We start from the raw sequence: 17,629 nt of genomic DNA, 5'->3' as shown, positions 1-17,629 counted from the left end.
GTATCTAACCAATATACATATACGATTCACCTTTTCCCACTCTTTTCCCCCTCTCTCGCCTCTCTCCTCTCTCTCTCTCATTCTCGCTCGCCTCTCTCCTCCAAATAACATATAGATATAAATTGTAATTATCAAACTATAGCTATAGAGAGTAATTAATTAGTTTTAAGTGGTTATATGTGAAAGTTTCCCTTCTTTTAAAGGAGAAAGGATCATATTTATAAGTCCCAAAGTACACTAATATTAATTAATTAGTTAGTTATTTTCATTGACCGTGGATAAGAAAATTACACACTCGCAAGAATACTTATTTTTTCCTTTTAGTTTATTCATATATTGCTAATATTTAAGTAAAAATAATTTAAAAAGTATTATTTGATAACTTGGACTCTAAATTAATTATACTAATTTGTTTAGGATCCTTACTTGGTTTAGCAAAAATAAAAAAGAATTCTTTCACATTTTCTTCTCATTACTTTCATTATATGGTATCTTGAACTCTAAATTAATTATGAGTCGAGTTACAAAAAGGGCTATGATGAGCTTGAACAAGTTTGTTTAGGATTCTTTTCTTGGTTTAGAAAAAATTAAAAATGATTCTTGATTTCTTTTACACTATCTTCTCATTATTTCCATGCTCCTTCTCCAACGATACCATTGAAGCAACTCAAATACATTAATTAAAGCAATTTGAGACAATCATCAATGGTAGTTTTTTTACTCAAAATAATAAATTTAAATTAGTTGTTGAAACCGAAAAGTAAAAAAAAAAAAGACACGTGTGAGGAAAATTAAATATATCACATATAAATTATATTTTTTCAAAAAGAATAATTAAAAAATTAAATCAAAATTAATTTTTTCACTTCCATTCGAGGAAAAGATATATATAAATCATTTGTATAACAATAGATAATGTATATAAGTCACTTTCGTCATAAAAGATATATGAACTCTAGATAACAAAAGTAAATAGTATACTATACTTTTAAATAGAAGAAAAAATATAAACACAACGCTTATTTTAAAACGTACAAAATATTCCCTCCGTCTCAAAATTCGAAATATCCTACATATCTCGAATTTAGTGCCATCAGCATTGATTTTCTCTTTACATATGGAGCAGAAAATAGAAGGCGAACCACAGATCAATTACATGCATGAATATATTTTAGGGTTAATAAAGATATACATAAAAATCACTCAAAACTATAATATAAAATTATTTTGAATACAAATATATCTATCTATATATATACACACACTCTTGGGTGGGTGCTAAAGACTCTTTTTGTATTGTTGAACCCGAGTCGAATCTCACTTTTAACATGTCTTTTTATATTTTTGATTCCAAATTTGAATCTCACTTTTAATACATCTTTTTATAATTTTGATTCCAACACTCTCAACCTTAAAATCCTAAATTATATTTTTGATTCGAACACCCTCCACCTTAAACCTAAATTATATATTTTATTCGAACATTCACAACTTTATAATCCTAAATCCACCACCGTGTACCTAAACAGTAGCATGGCATCAATCCTTGTTATTTCCTTTGCAATGATCCATCGAAATCTCCATGAAGTTTATTTTCTATAATATAATAAAAAAATATCTTTGATTTTGGTAGCTCACATGTTTCATGAGTCATATGACTATTTATTGTGTTTTATCTTCAGTGATTATAGGTGCAAAGTAGTTGGAAGAATTTATTTTTTCAAAAAGATAAGAAAAAGATTATTTTATATTATATATATCTATATAATAATTATTGTGTCAATTTATACACCTAAAAATTAAATATCTTTATAAGAGTTGAGATTACGAAAGATGACAACTTGATCAATAATCAAAATAGCAATATTAACTTTGCAATCATGAATTCTAAATTGGAATCGCAATAATATATTTATCACGATAGCATAAGAGTACCCCTCTTACTATATAAGGAGCAATATCAAAATTCAAAATATTATTTTTTATTTTCGAATTAAAAATATCACGTTTCAATATTTTCAACAAACTCATTCTTCACTTTATATATCCACAACAACTACTTGGTACCTAAAAGTCAAATACCCATAATGTCAACTTAAAAGAGAGAAATTTTAATGGAAGGTAAATAAGTAAAAATATTTTTTAATATAAGGAAAATGAACGAGTACTCCCTTAATCTATATTCAAATTTCAGAGACACACTTATATTATACTAATGTTCTATTACTTCATAAAATTATTTTATAAGTAATTTTCTACCCCTTTTTAATCTACATAGCATTAATTTGAAAAAAAAATCAATTGGACCCACGAGATCGTGTCACGTAGATTGAAAAGGGATGGAAAATTATTAATAAAAAAAACTCAAAGATAATAGGACGTTATTATAGTATAAGTGTGTCTCTAAAATTTCGAATATAAATTAAGGGAATACTTGTACATTATATATATTCGCATATTATTAGTATTTAAAAAAAAATAAAAAAACAGTATTACATCACGTGATAATTTAAATTCTAAATTAATTATATACGTTTGTTTAGGAGTTAATAAAAATGATTTGTCACCGCTTTCTTCTTTCTCCTTATTTTCACTCTTGTTCTCTAGGAGAAAATCATCAATGATATTTCTTTTATTTTTATAATTTAGATTAATTAATCTTATTATAAAATTATTCATTACTTGTTAAGTCTTCTATACCGTTGAAAAAGTTTATCGGTAGGTGATTGTGTCTTCTCTTACTTTATTTAATCAATAATGCATAGTAATTGAAAATAAATTTTTATCTATACACTATTAAATGTAGTCCGATTTAAATAATACTCAAAGTTGATAGTATTAAAAAATATTTAAATGTTATTTCAAAAAAATATTTATATCCTAGTCCTTTAAAATGTGTTTTTTTTTTAAAAAAAAAGAGAAGACGAAAAATTATTAATCACTAAATGTGAAAATATAATAAATCATATTGATAAAAGTACCACGTGAAATCTTCCGTTTTAGTGGTGGTGGGGGGTGGGGATGACTATAGGTGCCAGAAGCTGCTGGAAGGTTTTTTTTTTAATAATTAAATATATTTATATAATATTAAGTAAGCATTAAAAAGTCAGTGTCATGAGTAACAATAATTATTTGGTGTATAGGGTTAGGTATAATAATATGAGAAATAAAATGTAGAATTATTTTATCATGTTTTAGATCGAAGGTATTAAATAAATTTGAAATATTTAATTTATTTTTATTATTTATATTTTAGTAATTAATTATAATACGAAACAATTACTAGACCAGTAATCGCAATACTGACCTTAGTATATAAGGTGTATATAAGTGTAATTTATTAATTAAATGAAAAAATCTTATTTTTTTAATTTCAAATTGATTGTTCAATTATTAATTACTTGATATAAAATCTCTAAGAAGTTAAAGGAAATTTTTGAGGTTTATTATTTTAGATTAAAAATATATTGAATATATCAAAATCTCTTTGAATATTATTTTAATTAGCATGTTACGTGAAAATTTGATTTACAAAAATAGCCAAAAGGGAAAAGAGCATTTTTTTTTATTGAACTAAAAAACGTAAGACAAATAAAAATCGAAATTAAGATATATCTAATATCTATGATTGTTTTTTTTAAAAAAATATGTATAAATAATCCATTGTTATCCTAATTAAGAGCCACAAATTAACGTGAATAATGTCGAAAACCAAAATCTTTTAATTTAGTGAACATATATATAGAGGATAACCCCACACAATAATTTACATAGTAAACAAATTCAATGCAATTAATGAAAAAGGCCCTACATGACAATAAAAATGAATTTAAAATAAAGGAGTGAAGTATTAATTTCCTCCTAATGAAGAGCTATAAATTGTGAAATATGGACTTAGCATTTTTAATATACTCATTATATTAACTCTTCATAATATATCCACAACAATTAATATATCCAAAGTTTGTATTTTATAGTAATAATTAGCAAATATGGCTCTTTCTTCAATTCAAGTGTTTACTTTGTTTCTCATTGCTTTCATAGCTACAACTACTGGTGAATTCATGATCTCTACCTCCCCTCTTCTTAATTTACGTACATTGTGCGCGTAGAAATTTTATTACAGTTAATTTAAGATTTAAATAAATAATTTAAAGTATTGATCTTTGACCTATATACACTATGATTTTTCGATTAAGATCGTTTGTTTACATTTTTTAAGGGTATGAATCTCAATTATTCAGATCTTAGTCATTAGATATTTTTCTATGATTTTTACGCTTAAAGATATGCAGGCAACATTTCATCGCTATTCCATCCGCTTTCACCCCAAATTGATGTTGTTCATCACTAGCTACTACTACATATACACAACCACCACCAGTCCAGAGACAGAGTCGGGATTTTTAATAAAGGGGTTCAAAATCTGTATAAATAGATAGCCGAAGGGGGTTTGATATCTACTATGTACGCATAAAACAATATTTTAATCAAGTGTAAATAATATAATTTTCCGTCGAAGGGGGTTCAGATGAACCCCTTCATACAAGGTAGCTCCGCCCCTGACCACCATGCACCAAACACAACCATCATATTTTCAGTTCAGGTGAAGGCTTCGCGAGATTTACCCGTGGAAATTGCGGCGATGTTGGTGATATTGTGACTTGCCTAAAGTCATGCAATGTTAAAAGTGATTGTGACGATGCTTGGGTTTGTAGTGATTGTGCACCGAATGCTTTCCCTGGTGGATACCATTGTGATGTGCTCACAGCTAATGGTCAAGGATATTATTCAACTATGTTACAAGCACGTTACAACAAGCAAGCTCTTTAATTATATTATATATATTGCAAATTAATATCAAGTTATGTTTGTGTATGTGTTGCTTCAAGAGTTCAATTATGTGAGTACGTACGTACTCTTGTTTTGTGTGTGTGTGTTGTAATAAGTGATTCGAATTTCTTTCTAAGAAAAAGAGATTTGGTTACACCTCTAGTTGGAGCTACTTGTATCATGATGTACTACCACCAATATATATTATATTGTGTATGATTGTTCTAGTTACGCTTTTCGTCCTAATTTATGTTTTTAATATATATGCAATTATGCATGTAGGTAGTTGGCGTAGCCATATGGTCGTAAGGGTGTTTAATTGGATATCTTTTGTCGATTTTTTTTTATATATATATATAAGTAATGATACACAAAATGATTGAATAACATATTTTGGACACCCTTAACAAAACCAGTTGATATTTCTGCACATTATTTGTGAAATTCCAAACTCTATGCATGTAGGTCTAAAATATGTTTTTATATTAATCTTCTGATTATATTAGGATATTAAGATATATATATATATATATATATATATATATATATATATATATATATTAAGGGAGAACAAATAGGGAGATTTTTGCATTCTAAACTTTTTTTTAATATATGAAATCTAGAATAATGCAATCAAATAATTGATTAGCAAAGGAATTGAAATTAAACAATTATAATATGATTGTAATCAGTTTCATGTGTTGACACCCAATTTTCGACCCGCGTTGGTATAAATTAATTATCGAGCTTCATGAGTTTTCAAATTATTTAAGTTAATTAGTTTTATAAGTCTTGCGAAAATTAAAAAAAATAAAAAATAAAATAAAAATAAAGATATGTATATATATATATATATATATATTACATATGTATGCATATGTATATGTATATATGTATATCTTAAGTTTTGAAGGTATTCTATTAATCTAGTTTACTTTAAATCACAACTATATTTTTGAATCGTTATTTTATAATTTAAATAATTATGTTACTAAATAAATAAGCTCGTTAATAGATTTAACCAAATTCGTCTTGTTTTAAATCAATTTGCTTATATTAATTAACTCTTTTTCCCTTTTGATTCGAGTTTGGGCCTCTGCCCTTTTGTTCCAATGGCCCAACACCTTACATTTACTCCAGCCCACCTTCATTTATAATAATTCCCACACTCCCAGGCCCACCCTTTCAAACAACCCAAACAATTCCAGCCCATTTCCTTTCTTCCTCCATCCCTCAACACCCCAAGCCCACTAAATTAATTCCCAACCCGCCCACTACGTTAATTCGACCCGCCCCCGACCCAAACCCGTTTCCCCTTCCCTTCTTCTTCCCCAGCACCCCCACGCGACCCCCAGAAACCCAGAAAATCCAATCCCCAGAACCCACGCTCCATCCTCCCTCACGCGACCCCCTCCCCACGCTCTCTCCTTCCTCTTTCATCCTCGTCTCCCTCACGCGACCCCCCTCCCTCTTCTTCTTTCCCTTCTCCAGTTCCCCCCCACGCATTTTTCAAGAAAAAAAAAGAAACGCCAGCAACCTCACGCGATCTCCCCTCGCGTCTCACGCCCACGCTCGCTCTCTCCTCTCCTTCCCCTCTCGACAGAAACCCAGAAAAACAGACCGACTCCTGCAAACGCCAACAACTCCACGCTCTTCTCCTTCCATCTTCCTCTTCGCGTGAACCAGACGGAAGCGCAGAGACCCATACGCTGTCAAGTAGGTCGGCGAGGTGTCAATTTCATCCTCTCCAACACGCCTGTGCCATGTGAAGTTTGACCGAAATGGGATTCGAATTTCGAATTCAAAGGGGAGGGGCTAATTCCTCTCCTATATAAAAACCCATTTCTCTTCATCCAAAAAGGGGACATTCGGGAGAATTGGAGAGTTTATCACGAAGAGTACGAAAATTATCGAAATATTCTGGTTCTTTTCTGTCTGTAGCCGGAAAACATTGGGGATTTGATTTTAAGGTTGGAATTTTGTTGAAATTTTAGAGAGAAAAATCTGGAAGAGTGTTGGGAGTTAGAAATTTGGTGGGACGATTGAGCGAAAAATTGAAGAGAGGGAAAGAGTCGCGCAACTCAGGAGACTGAAGTCACGACCCTGTTCCCTTTGCTCGTCGGGTCGTTTTCAATACCGCTTTGAGCTCATTTGGTGGTGGAAGCTTGCTATATCGCTCGTGCTTTCGAAAAGGTAAGCTCAACTTATCCACATGTTAATGCATTATAGACATAGAGTAGTTTAATTCATTGTTTGAGTTTAACTCTGTTTGTTCTTGTTGAAAGTTTGTCTAATACGATTTCTTGTTGTTAGTATGATTCATTGTTTTTTTTTTTTGTGATTCATTATCATGTTGATTTGAACTATGGAATAGTCGAGCTCAAGCACATTACTCTCTGTTATTTGGCTTTCTCCCCTTTCCTCTGAAAGTTTCTGCAAATCTGTAAAGTGATGTGGCCATGTTTACGTTATGTGCTTCTTATGGAGTCATTTTACAATCTGTTTATATGTGTTCTTTCGTTGCTTAAAGTGAGCTATTCCTTATTTGTTCATCTAGTCTAAAACTTTCACTTGTTCCCCTCTTCGAGTTATTTGCTTGGGCTGAAATGGATCAATGAAGGCTGTGTGACATGTAATTTGAATTATGTTGAGATTTTCCTTCAAATATTCGGTCTGTTTTCGCAGTTGTTAAGCATACTGCTTAGAGATCGAGCTTGGGTTTTATGATCATATCATATTTATAAAGCTAGAGGAAATAGTAGTAGCTCATTTTTTGGACTATAATGCCATATCTTAGCCTGCTTTGCATTTGATATTACTAATCATTCTTAAAACTGGTGGGAATAAATACTGTTTTAGTTGCTAATAATGTGTGTTGTTGCTACCTTTTGCACTGAAATCGCTGCTTTAAATCTTGGTTTCTTTGTGTCCATCGCTATTTTGAATTCTCTGCAATGCATGGAGTATGCTGGATTAAATAAAGAAGGGTGTTTGTTTTGCATATTTACCAAGCAGCAGTGATGCGATTCCATGCATATGATGGATGCATCAGTATGTGTATACACCTTGTACTCATGCCATTCTCTTTATTGGGTGTGAAATCTTATTCTGGGCTAGTGTCATTATGAATTGCTTTGAAGTCATCTATCCCCCTTTTAATTCGAACCTCCGAGTAGTTCATTTTTATCCCCGTTTTGTTCAAAATGTTTGCTATTAGTTTATCGTTCAAGGTGCTAATTTTCTTTTGTCTTGTTTTGTTTGCATGTAAAACTATTCTCGAGTCCTCATGGACCTCACTCCGATTCCTTGAACCTTCTCGTTGAGCCATAAAGGCTCAAAACACTTTTTCCGAGTCAGCCAACCCCTGAAAGGATGTACAGCATCGAAAGAAAAACCAGCAGAAACTGCTGGAAAAGTTGTATCAGGGATTTGAAGAACATGTATACAGCAGTATACATGTTTTATACATCTGTTATACGCTGATATACAGGTCGAAATGTGCCCAGGAGGCCTAATCTAAAATCTGGGCTGATGGAAGTGAAAATATGCTTCTGGAAAGGGACTTTCAACTTTCAAAAATCGAAAATCAGGCTGATATACATCCTGTATACAGTGATATACAGAAACGCTATATCTTAAATTGGTGTAAAAATATGAATGGCAGCAGGCGTGCAAAAATTCGAACCCCATGAAGATCGAAGAAGCTCGAGGAAGGCGTATTAGAAGATTTTTTTTATTTATTTATTAAGTTGTATTTATTTTGGGCATAAGCCCTTGTCATTTTTACTTTCCTTGTATTTATTTTTGTATGTTTAGATTAGGACAGGTACGAAAGAAAGAAATGGGTTAAAAACCCAAAAGCAGGTGGGTCCAAGTTTCGGTCAAGGCGAACAGAACCCGAAAACTTGGACCCAAATCTCTCTCTCTCCCCCTCTCCCTATCTCTCTTTGCTATTTGTTGACGTTTTGTTTTAAATGTCGTTAGTTTAGGATTAGAAACTCCAAACCCCATCGAACGCCTTTTGGTTTATCAAACTCAAAACTAAAAATTGAAACTTTAAAGCGATAGACGTTTCAAACTTACGAGTTTGCTTAGAATTAAAAGTTTAAAAAGTTAAACTTTAAATGAAATTTTGAAGCAATAATGTTTTATTAAGTTTGATTAAGATTTGAGAAATCTAACTTTAAAAATTCGCTAGCCTTTAAAAAAAAAAATAGTCAAATAAGTTAATCGCCGGAAAATCGTATTAACGGAGTATCTTAGGTGCCTTAAACACCTTCCTAAGATACTAATAGGAATCCCGAACCCTTAAAATGTTTCAAAACAATTTTTCTGTTTAAGTTGTTTAGAAACGAAGTTTTCTTGATTTTTCTTAAAAATTAAGAGGCGACTCCTAAAAGTCGAAAATACCCTTTGAAACAAACTCTTTTCGAAAATCAACCTTTTTTCGATAAAACATCATGATTACATTCAAAATTCAATTAATTTCTCATTAATCATTAGGGTAACATTGAAAACTTGTAAAGAAGAAATTAACTCATGTATTTTTCTCTAGTCTCTAAAGATTTTAAATTAGTTTCATGATTACATACTATAATATTCAATTACATTATAAAAATTAAAAAATAACACTTGTCATCACTTTTTATATGCAGTTTCTATTGGTATGGGGCTCAAATATATCGATATTTATTTTTTTCATCCCAATTTATACATTTTTAAACATTATCGAAATTATGATGATTATATAAAAAATGAAAAAAATGTGGCAAAAAACTATTTTTTTCTTCGACTCCACATGGAATCGTACTAATTTGAAATATTAAACAAACGTATCTACCTACCCATATGTCTGCAAAAATATAATTTTAATTTTTTCCCCAAATTTTTGCTACTCAAAAAGAACAACTTTTAATCGGCGGCGACTGTGATCCGCCGGAAAATCTTCTGCCGGCTAAGTATGTTGTCATCTACATTGAAACCAGTAGTGGGTTCACTTCCTACAGTGTCAGAACCAAATGGCTCTCAAACAAGATCAGCACCTTCATTAGCAATGTTGAAGTTGAACAAAACTATCTTTTCTCCTCTTCAGGTTTTGTTTTCTAGACTTTTTATGGTATAAAATGTTTAAAGATCTGATTTTTGTTTGATGGGGTTGTTCTTTTTGCTAGTTTAGTTAGTATTTGGTATTTTGAAGTTGAACAGACTGTTGTTTTCTGATTGAACTGTTTAAAGATCACATTTTGTAAGCTGGGTATTGTTGTTTTTGTTAGTTTAATATGTATTTGGCTTATTTGAAGTTGCACAGAGTTTTTCAAGATTTGGTTTTGATCTTTTTGTGCTATGAAACTGTTTAAAGATCATATATTTTGTTTGATGGGTATTGTTCTTTTATTGTTAGTTTGATGTGTATTTGGCTTATCTGAAGTTGAACAACTCTTCAGATACTGTTTTATGAATTTTGTGCTGTGGAACTGTTTAAAGATTACATTTTGTAAGATGGGTAGTGTTCTTTTATTGTTAGTTTGATGTGTATTTGGCTTATCTGAAGTTGAACAACTCTTCAGGTTCTGTTTTATGAATTTTATGCTGTGGAACTGTTTAAAGATTACATTTTGTAAGATGGGTAGTGTTCTTTTTTTGTTAGTTTGACGTGTATTTGGCTTATATTGAAGTTGAACAAACTCTTCAGCTTTTGTTTTCTAATCTTTTTATGCTATGAAACTATTTAAAGATCATATTTTATTTGATGGATATTGTTCTCTTTGTTAGTTTAGCAAGTATTTGGCTTATATTGAAATTGAACATACTTTTGAGGTTTCATTATCTGATTTTTATGCTGTGGAAATGTTTAAAGATCACATTTTGTAAGATGGGATTGTTGTTTTTGTTAGTTTAGCAAGTATTTTGGCTTGTATTGAAGTAGAACAAACTCCTCAAGATTTGTTTGTTTGATCTTTTTATGCTATGAAACTGTTTAAAGTTCACAACTGTTAGATAAGTATTGTTCTTTTTCTTAGTTTAATATGTACTGTCTTATATTGAAGTAGAACAAAACTTTTTTTTCTCCTATTCAGGTTTTGTTTTGGATCTTTTATGCTCTGCAACTGTTTAAAGTTCAAATTTTGTTAGATGGGTTGTGAATTTCTATTGTTGTTTATGTTATATTTGGTTTATTTTGAAGTTTCTACTTGGCTGGTAAGTAGTATTGGAAAGGACTAAGAGGGGTTTCAGTGTGAAAGACTCTGAGCGTCCAATCCAAAACTTTAATGTAATGCGTGGATTCACCTATGAATATATAAATTGACTAATAGGTAGTTGGATGAATGTAGTTTGATTAATGATAAGGGGATTCTGATGCTGATCTTTAATCTTAAGCTTCATTCTAGCTATTTCATTTGAGAGAAAGATGGAATATATGCGTAATTAATTTATGAATTTTTGTAGAGAAAACTACCTTAATCCTCATTATAGATGTGGCTAGTGCTTTCCTTTGGCCCAGATGGCTGTGCAACATGGTCGGAATTGTAGCCGATTGTGCATCTGTTCTAGTGAGAGCATGATGGTTAGGCTTCATGAAGGCTCTGAAGCTCACGTTAGTTACACTTTGTGCATATTTGTAGATAGTAGATGATGTTCTGCAAAATCATAAACATATGAATCAGAATGTGTATTGTAGAATAAAGTTAGTAGAGGGTGTTGTGCAAATCATGGTTGATGAATCAGTCAATAAAATATAGAGATATGAATACGGTACCACCTGATTACAAAACAGGCTATTTGTGTTCTTATGGTGTGTTCTCATTTTTTGAATTCCAGTTGCCGGAACATTTGTAAATCCAATCATTGAATTACTCGTGCTAGATGAGGTGATATGGTGACCTATGCAGAGTTCAAAAGTTTCAAATGCTTTACTTTTGTGAAACTTGTTAGCAACTCATGTTGGCAGCAAATATTGTTAAGTGTATGTATAACACAATGCGTGCTAATATCATATAAGATAAAAGTAAACTCAGCATACGGAAATTATGAACGAAGTCATGTAGCTTATTACTTTTTATCAGCGCATTGATTAGTATCCCTTTGATAAGAGATGCTTTTACTTGATAAGATGTTATTGCATGGAACTTCACCATTTCCACCAACATATTGACATGCATACAAACCCAAAGCAACTATTAAGCTCCGCAAAAGCTAAGTTGTGTAGACTCTTCACTTTCAATGTCGTACTCGTGCCGTATTCTCCAAAAATACGCTACTTCTGGAGAATGCAACACGTGCCTGTTGATATTCTTGAAGAGTCAGAGCAACATAGCCAATAAGTGACAAGCCATATGAAATTGAGAGTGTTATTTTACTGAGCAAACACAAGCACAAGTAATTTTAACAAGTAGATGATTGTCTTTCCTTCCGCTAGAGATTTTTGATGCTCTCTCTTTATTATCTTAGCATGCTCTTTCCCTTCCAGTTGACAGGCAACGGAAAGGAGTTACCTCGGCAGGAGACAACCGCAACTGCTGTTTCAAGAAGAGAATTGGTAGGTTTGGCAGCTACAACATTAGGTGGACTTGCCCTTTTCGCTGCAGAACCTGCTGAGGCAGTTGAAGTAGCTGATATCGGGAACTCAATCAAGGAGTTGTTTGGATTTCTCAAAGGCAAGCCAAAAACAGGAGCTGACAACGAAAATAAACCAAAGAGCGAAACTGATGAGAAGAAGCCAAAAATAGAAACCCATGGAAACAAACCAAAGATTGAAGCTGATGAAAAGAAGTCAAAAGTTGATAACCATGGAAACAAACCAAAGGTTGAAGTTGATGAAAAGAAGCCAAAAAATGAAGACGATAAGAAGGCGGCATCAACCCCTCATCACTCAGAGAAGGAAAAAGTGTCATCTTCTTCTGCTGATGCACCAGCCCTTCCCAGCATTTTGAACAACACAGTTACCTAACTTCTCATTTACAAATGCTGTTGTGCTCAGATACATTTTCAAGAAACTTGACAATCTTTTCTAATGCTACAATTCATTGTTGCTAAACTCATGTCTAAATGAAACCTTAGACAAGGTTTGTATAGTTCAATGAGTTAAATGTCAAGACTATTGAAGTACTTTCATTTCAAAGATTTTCATTTTATATGTCCGTTTAATTATAATCTGACAATCTAGTGCACGTGGCATTCCGCATTCATGTAGGATTCAAGGAAGTTCTGTAAGTCCGAGGGTTGTAATATTGGAAGCCTACATTGACACAAATGTCAATGATTGATTCCACAACTTGATAGGTCATAATATGAAGTAAAACTTACGCAAGTATCAATGACTAATTTCACCACTCGAATCGAGACTAATAAATTATTATGGAAGAAAAACTGACATCCCGCGTTCATGCAACCTCCCGGGAAGCCCCGCATGCCCAAGGGTGTAATGTAAGTAGCCTACAGTAATTCAAGTTTCAATTATTGCTTTCACCACCCGAATCATGAATAATAAGTCATTACGAAAGAAAACTTGCGCAAGTGTCAACGACTGGTTTCACGACTCGAATCGTGACTAATAGGCCATTACGAAAGAAAACTTACGAAAGTGTCAATGACTGATTTCACGACTCAAATCGTAACTAATAAGTCATTCATTCATTACACACGACAAAAATTCAATCTTTGTTAAAGTAGTAATAACTAATATAAAGAACTAAACTTTTTCATAAATATTACGATTCATATAGCATAGCATACTTCAACTTGCTCGAAATTAAATAAGAAATAAGTGCATACAACAAAGAAAACAACCATAAGCTCTTTTTTTTATATATTATTGTGGAACAAAACAAACTTATACTAGTTATAATTCTCACTACAAACTAACCAAAAAAAATCAAAAATCAAACTATTTTTTTGTTCAAACTTTCCACTAACTTATGCATTTGAAATCTCCAAATAAAAAATATAAACAATCCAATACCAATTAATATATATAACCAAATAGGTTCTTCTTCACTCTCTTTTTCAGATTCCACTTCAGCTATACCAAATTCATCTCTTTGTTCATTTCCATTTATACCCTCCTTTACATGTCCATATAACACATATACCCTCCTCTCATCTCCTACTGTCACTGCTGTAGCAAACCTTTCTCTCTCAAGGGTAGTTTCGTCATATACTCCTCCTTCTCCCCATCCATCATTGCTATTTACAAAATATAACTTCTCTTGACTCACCACCAAGACGACGCCGTCTTGTCTTATGGTAATTCCGTCAGCTCCCGTTAAGTCTCTGTTTAATATAACGGCTCTCGCTCCTCCGTCGTCAACGTTGACTTTGAACAATTTCCCGGTATTTGATTGGACCACGAGTAAATATCCTCTCGGACTGAAAACGATGCCGTTTAAACCAGATTTGTGGTAATTCGTCGTCGTATCGAGTGGATGAGATTTGAACGCTTTTGATTTTGATAAGATCGAAACGTCACCGTTTAGAGTGATTTTCCAGATGAAATCGCCGCCGGAATTGGTGACGTAAGCGTTGCCGTGGAAATCTACGGCGACGTAATTAGCGACGGCGGTGTCGTCCTGAGCGACGTCATCGAGGAGAGAGGAGAGGAAAAGGCGGCGGTTAGATTGGAGATCGTAAGAAGCTAGGGCATTGAAAGGTGTGGGGTTTTCAGGGGAAGGAGGACGGTGGATACAGGCGAGGAGACGGTTGTTGTAGCGGTCGACGGCGAGACCGAGGAAGGAGGAGTTTTCAGGGAGTGAAGTATCGATGATAAGAGATTCGACTACGCCCGCATCGGAAACGGCGATGAGTTTCTGGTGACGAGTGCTTCCGACGATGAAGTGTTGGGATTTAGGATCCCAAGCGAATGATTCCGGGAAGAGATTACGTGATCGGAAATTGACGACGTGGGGTTTTCTGCCGGCGGCGAAAGGATCTGAACCTATTAATAAGATGAATAAAGTAGAAAAGAGAAATAAAGGAATACTCAATTTCATGGTTATGGAGAAATAATATGATCACACTGATAAATCAATTCTCTGTAATTATAACTTTATAATAATTTGGTGTAGATAAATATAAGTTTTTTAATTTAGAAATTTTAGATTTTTTAAACTAAACATAATTAATCATAGTGTATTATATCTCGGCTTATTAAAAGGAAGAATTAGATTTACTTTTCAAATACTTCCCTTCAATTTAGGTAAATTGGTACAAAAAATCTTACTTTACCACATCTTTTGATATAATTTTAATTTTTAATTAATTAATATGTATTTTCATGTAGTGTTTAATTAAGAAATATAGTACATCAACATAAAATATTATAATAACCTTAGTTGAGAACTTGAGATTAGTTCATTAGTTACTACTTTTGAGAATAATAACTATTTTCATCATTTTGTTTATTCATTTTTTCCAAATTCAATTAAAAGCTAGATATATTTACTATCTAAGCGATACATTCGCTATTTTAAATCAACTTATAATTATATCTCATGTTAATACAAAATATCTTATTGTGCCCAAAAATATCATGTTGATGTTACAAAATACAAACTCCTCAAGATCACCAGAACTTTCGAACCAAAATATCTCAGCTCACAAAAACTAAAATATCTTGTTATATTTATCAAAAATCACATTTCTTCCGGAACCTTCTTGAAGGCTGAAGCTTCATTTGTTTTATTCCCTAGAACCCAATAGAACCTTTTTCCACCTCATACATATTTCTCTCTGTCCATGTGCCTACTGATATTTTTGACAAAACAAAGTCCCTTTAGACCCCACTTTATCACCGACTTTAAAGAATTCTGTTTTTATACAAATGTTTTCCTTAACACCCTTTTCATGTCACAGGTTCTTGATTTTGAGATTTTAAGAAAAGGGGTTGTTAAAGATTTGATTTTTATAACAAAAAATATTGAATTTTGGAGGATACCCTTTTTGCTTATTTGTTGGAATTTGGTGATTTTAGAAAAAAGGGGTTGTTAAAGATTTGATTTTTTTTGACAAAATATTGTCATTGGAGGATACCCTTTTGGTTGTTTGGTGTTATTTTGGGGTTTGGTGAATGGAAATGGAGTTTAAAGAAAGTTTGCCTTCATATTATAGTGTCCTTGGTGTAAATGTTGGTTCTTCTGATGAAGAGATTAGACGTGCTTATAGAAAGCTAGCAATGGTATATGGTGATGAAGAAATTTTTGTGTTTCTTTTTTGTTGTTATGAGAGTAGTTTGATTTTGGTTGTTAAAAATGGTGATTTTTTTTTTTTGGTTGCAGCAATGGCACCCTGATAAATGGACTAGGACACCATCATTGTTAGGTGAAGCTAAAAGGAAGTTTCAACAAATTCAAGAAGCTTATTCAGGTAATGATAAAGTTGCTATCTTTTTCATTTTCATTTTGGGGGGTTCGAGGATTAAGTTAGAAGGTTAGTAGGTAGTTGAGGGTTGTCGAGTTTCTAATGTGTATATTTGATGTTTCAATAGTGTTATCGGATCGAAAAAAGAGAATGATGTATGATGCTGGCATGTATGATCCTGATGAAGATGAGGATGAGGTATACTTTACTTTTTTTGTTTTGTTTTGTTCTCACCTTAATTGAGTATGGTGAAGTTCATTTGATAAGTGTTCATTGCTTAATTTACTTGTTTTGTTGCAGGGGTTTGATGATTTTCTACAAGAAATGGTATCTTTAATGGAAGAGTCAAGGAAAGAGGTATTGTCTTCATATTAACTCTTGTGTTATGACCTTTTTGTGATAGAAAAATGTATGGTGTTCAACTTGTATATACTGATAATAATGTTAAAAGATCATGGTTTTATGTCGTCGAATTAGTCATCGATGCTTGTGTTAAAATATATTTTTGGGGTGTAATCCTTTCTTGAATTCTGTTTGAACGTGAGATACTTTGTGCACTAGTTGTCGCTCATAATATGTTATAAATTGCATTTTATCTTTGGATGAGTAAACCATATTTTAAATAATTAATTAAAATGAACAAGTGGTTTAGTGTTTCTTCTACTTGATTAAAATAAATTATCTTAGCTAGCTTACTTTTCATAGTCTTGAGTCAACCTAGGCCCAATTTTTTGTTCTTTTATGCCTTTTTTATAGCGTATAATGCGGAGTTTGAACTAAAGTTATTAAATTCTATCGAACTTATATATGTTAGAGCTTATTTCTGATTTGATTGTTTTTGCATTGGGAATTTCTTAATACAGGAGAAAAGTTATAGTATGGATGAGTTACAAACCATGTTTTGGGAGATGGCTCAAGGATTTGAGACTTGTAATTGGACTAGTTTTTCTCAACAGAAACAGAACTTTGAGTCTCCACAATGGTTTTGTGGTAGTTCTATGGCTTATGATGGATCAAGAACAGCTCAATTGAACGCGAATTTCGCAGACATAGATCCCTTCTTCGGTTCCTCAACAATGCAGATGCAAGGGGCTAACCGTTTCTGCAGATAATAATAATGAAGGTTCTTCAAGAAGGTAGCTCAGCAAGGACACATATTTTGCAGAAGTTCCAATGTTGAAGTGTAGCAAATGTTCATATGAAGTGCTACAAATTTTGATCTTGTGGATGGATGTGATCATATCAGGACTGAACAAGTCATTTTTTGGTTTTGAACTTCAACAAAAATATGTGGATTCTCAGTTTTTCTTTTGTAAATACAAGTGGAATGGAACTTTTGTTTATTGTTGTCACTTTGGTTGAGATTTTTGTGGAACTTGGAAGTATGTTTGGTTTTGTGTAGTGTACTCTTTGTCTATCCCAACAATTAGGTGACTAGTTATAT

General features: G+C 32.3%; 3 protein-coding genes and 1 long non-coding RNA gene across 4 annotated transcripts; 3 read left to right on the top strand and 1 right to left on the bottom strand.

Annotated features, from left to right (window-relative positions):
• The first annotated feature begins 3,905 nt into the window (after nucleotides 1-3,905).
• LOC138348485 (uncharacterized) lies at nucleotides 3,906-5,060 on the top strand. Its single transcript, XR_011221069.1, has 2 exons — nucleotides 3,906-4,056; nucleotides 4,296-5,060. It is a non-coding gene; the product is annotated as an uncharacterized lncRNA (long non-coding RNA).
• Nucleotides 5,061-9,508: 4,448 nt separating this feature from the next.
• Nucleotides 9,509-12,952, top strand: LOC101254383 (uncharacterized). The gene is made up of 2 exons (XM_004238795.5): nucleotides 9,509-9,925; nucleotides 12,302-12,952. Exons 1-2 carry the CDS (start codon nucleotides 9,794-9,796, stop codon nucleotides 12,779-12,781), a joined length of 612 nt encoding a protein of 203 aa, XP_004238843.1. The 5' UTR covers nucleotides 9,509-9,793; the 3' UTR covers nucleotides 12,782-12,952.
• Nucleotides 12,953-13,602: 650 nt separating this feature from the next.
• LOC101254087 (uncharacterized) lies at nucleotides 13,603-15,299 on the bottom strand. The gene has a single exon (XM_004238794.4). The coding sequence runs from the start codon at nucleotides 14,817-14,819 to the stop codon at nucleotides 13,713-13,715; it is 1,107 nt and encodes a 368-aa protein (XP_004238842.1). The 5' UTR covers nucleotides 14,820-15,299; the 3' UTR covers nucleotides 13,603-13,712.
• A 114-nt stretch (nucleotides 15,300-15,413) lies between these two features.
• Nucleotides 15,414-17,586, top strand: LOC101253780 (uncharacterized). Its single transcript, XM_004238793.5, has 5 exons — nucleotides 15,414-16,003; nucleotides 16,104-16,191; nucleotides 16,313-16,383; nucleotides 16,486-16,542; nucleotides 17,049-17,586. Exons 1-5 carry the CDS (start codon nucleotides 15,896-15,898, stop codon nucleotides 17,295-17,297), a joined length of 573 nt encoding a protein of 190 aa, XP_004238841.1. The 5' UTR covers nucleotides 15,414-15,895; the 3' UTR covers nucleotides 17,298-17,586.
• Nucleotides 17,587-17,629: the final 43 nt, after the last annotated feature.

This window comes from Solanum lycopersicum, chromosome 5 (assembly GCF_036512215.1).
Source record: "Solanum lycopersicum chromosome 5, SLM_r2.1".
NCBI lineage: Eukaryota > Viridiplantae > Streptophyta > Magnoliopsida > Solanales > Solanaceae > Solanum > Solanum lycopersicum.
The sequence above is the reverse complement of the archived record's forward strand: the minus strand, read 5'-3'. Positions and strand labels throughout refer to the sequence as shown.

Bases quoted from the DNA above. Each gene is read 5' to 3' on its own strand.
- LOC101254383 (XM_004238795.5), top strand. From the start codon at position 9,794: ATGTTGTCATCTACATTGAAACCAGTAGTGGGTTCACTTCCTACAGTG. The intron at 9,926-12,301 runs GTTTTGTTTTCT...TTTCCCTTCCAG, and splicing joins CTATCTTTTCTCCTCTTCAG to TTGACAGGCAACGGAAAGGA.
- LOC101254087 (XM_004238794.4), bottom strand. From the start codon at position 14,819: ATGAAATTGAGTATTCCTTTATTTCTCTTTTCTACTTTATTCATCTTA.
- LOC101253780 (XM_004238793.5), top strand. From the start codon at position 15,896: ATGGAAATGGAGTTTAAAGAAAGTTTGCCTTCATATTATAGTGTCCTT. The intron at 16,004-16,103 runs GTATATGGTGAT...TTTTGGTTGCAG, and splicing joins CTTATAGAAAGCTAGCAATG to CAATGGCACCCTGATAAATG. The intron at 16,384-16,485 runs GTATACTTTACT...GTTTTGTTGCAG, and splicing joins CTGATGAAGATGAGGATGAG to GGGTTTGATGATTTTCTACA.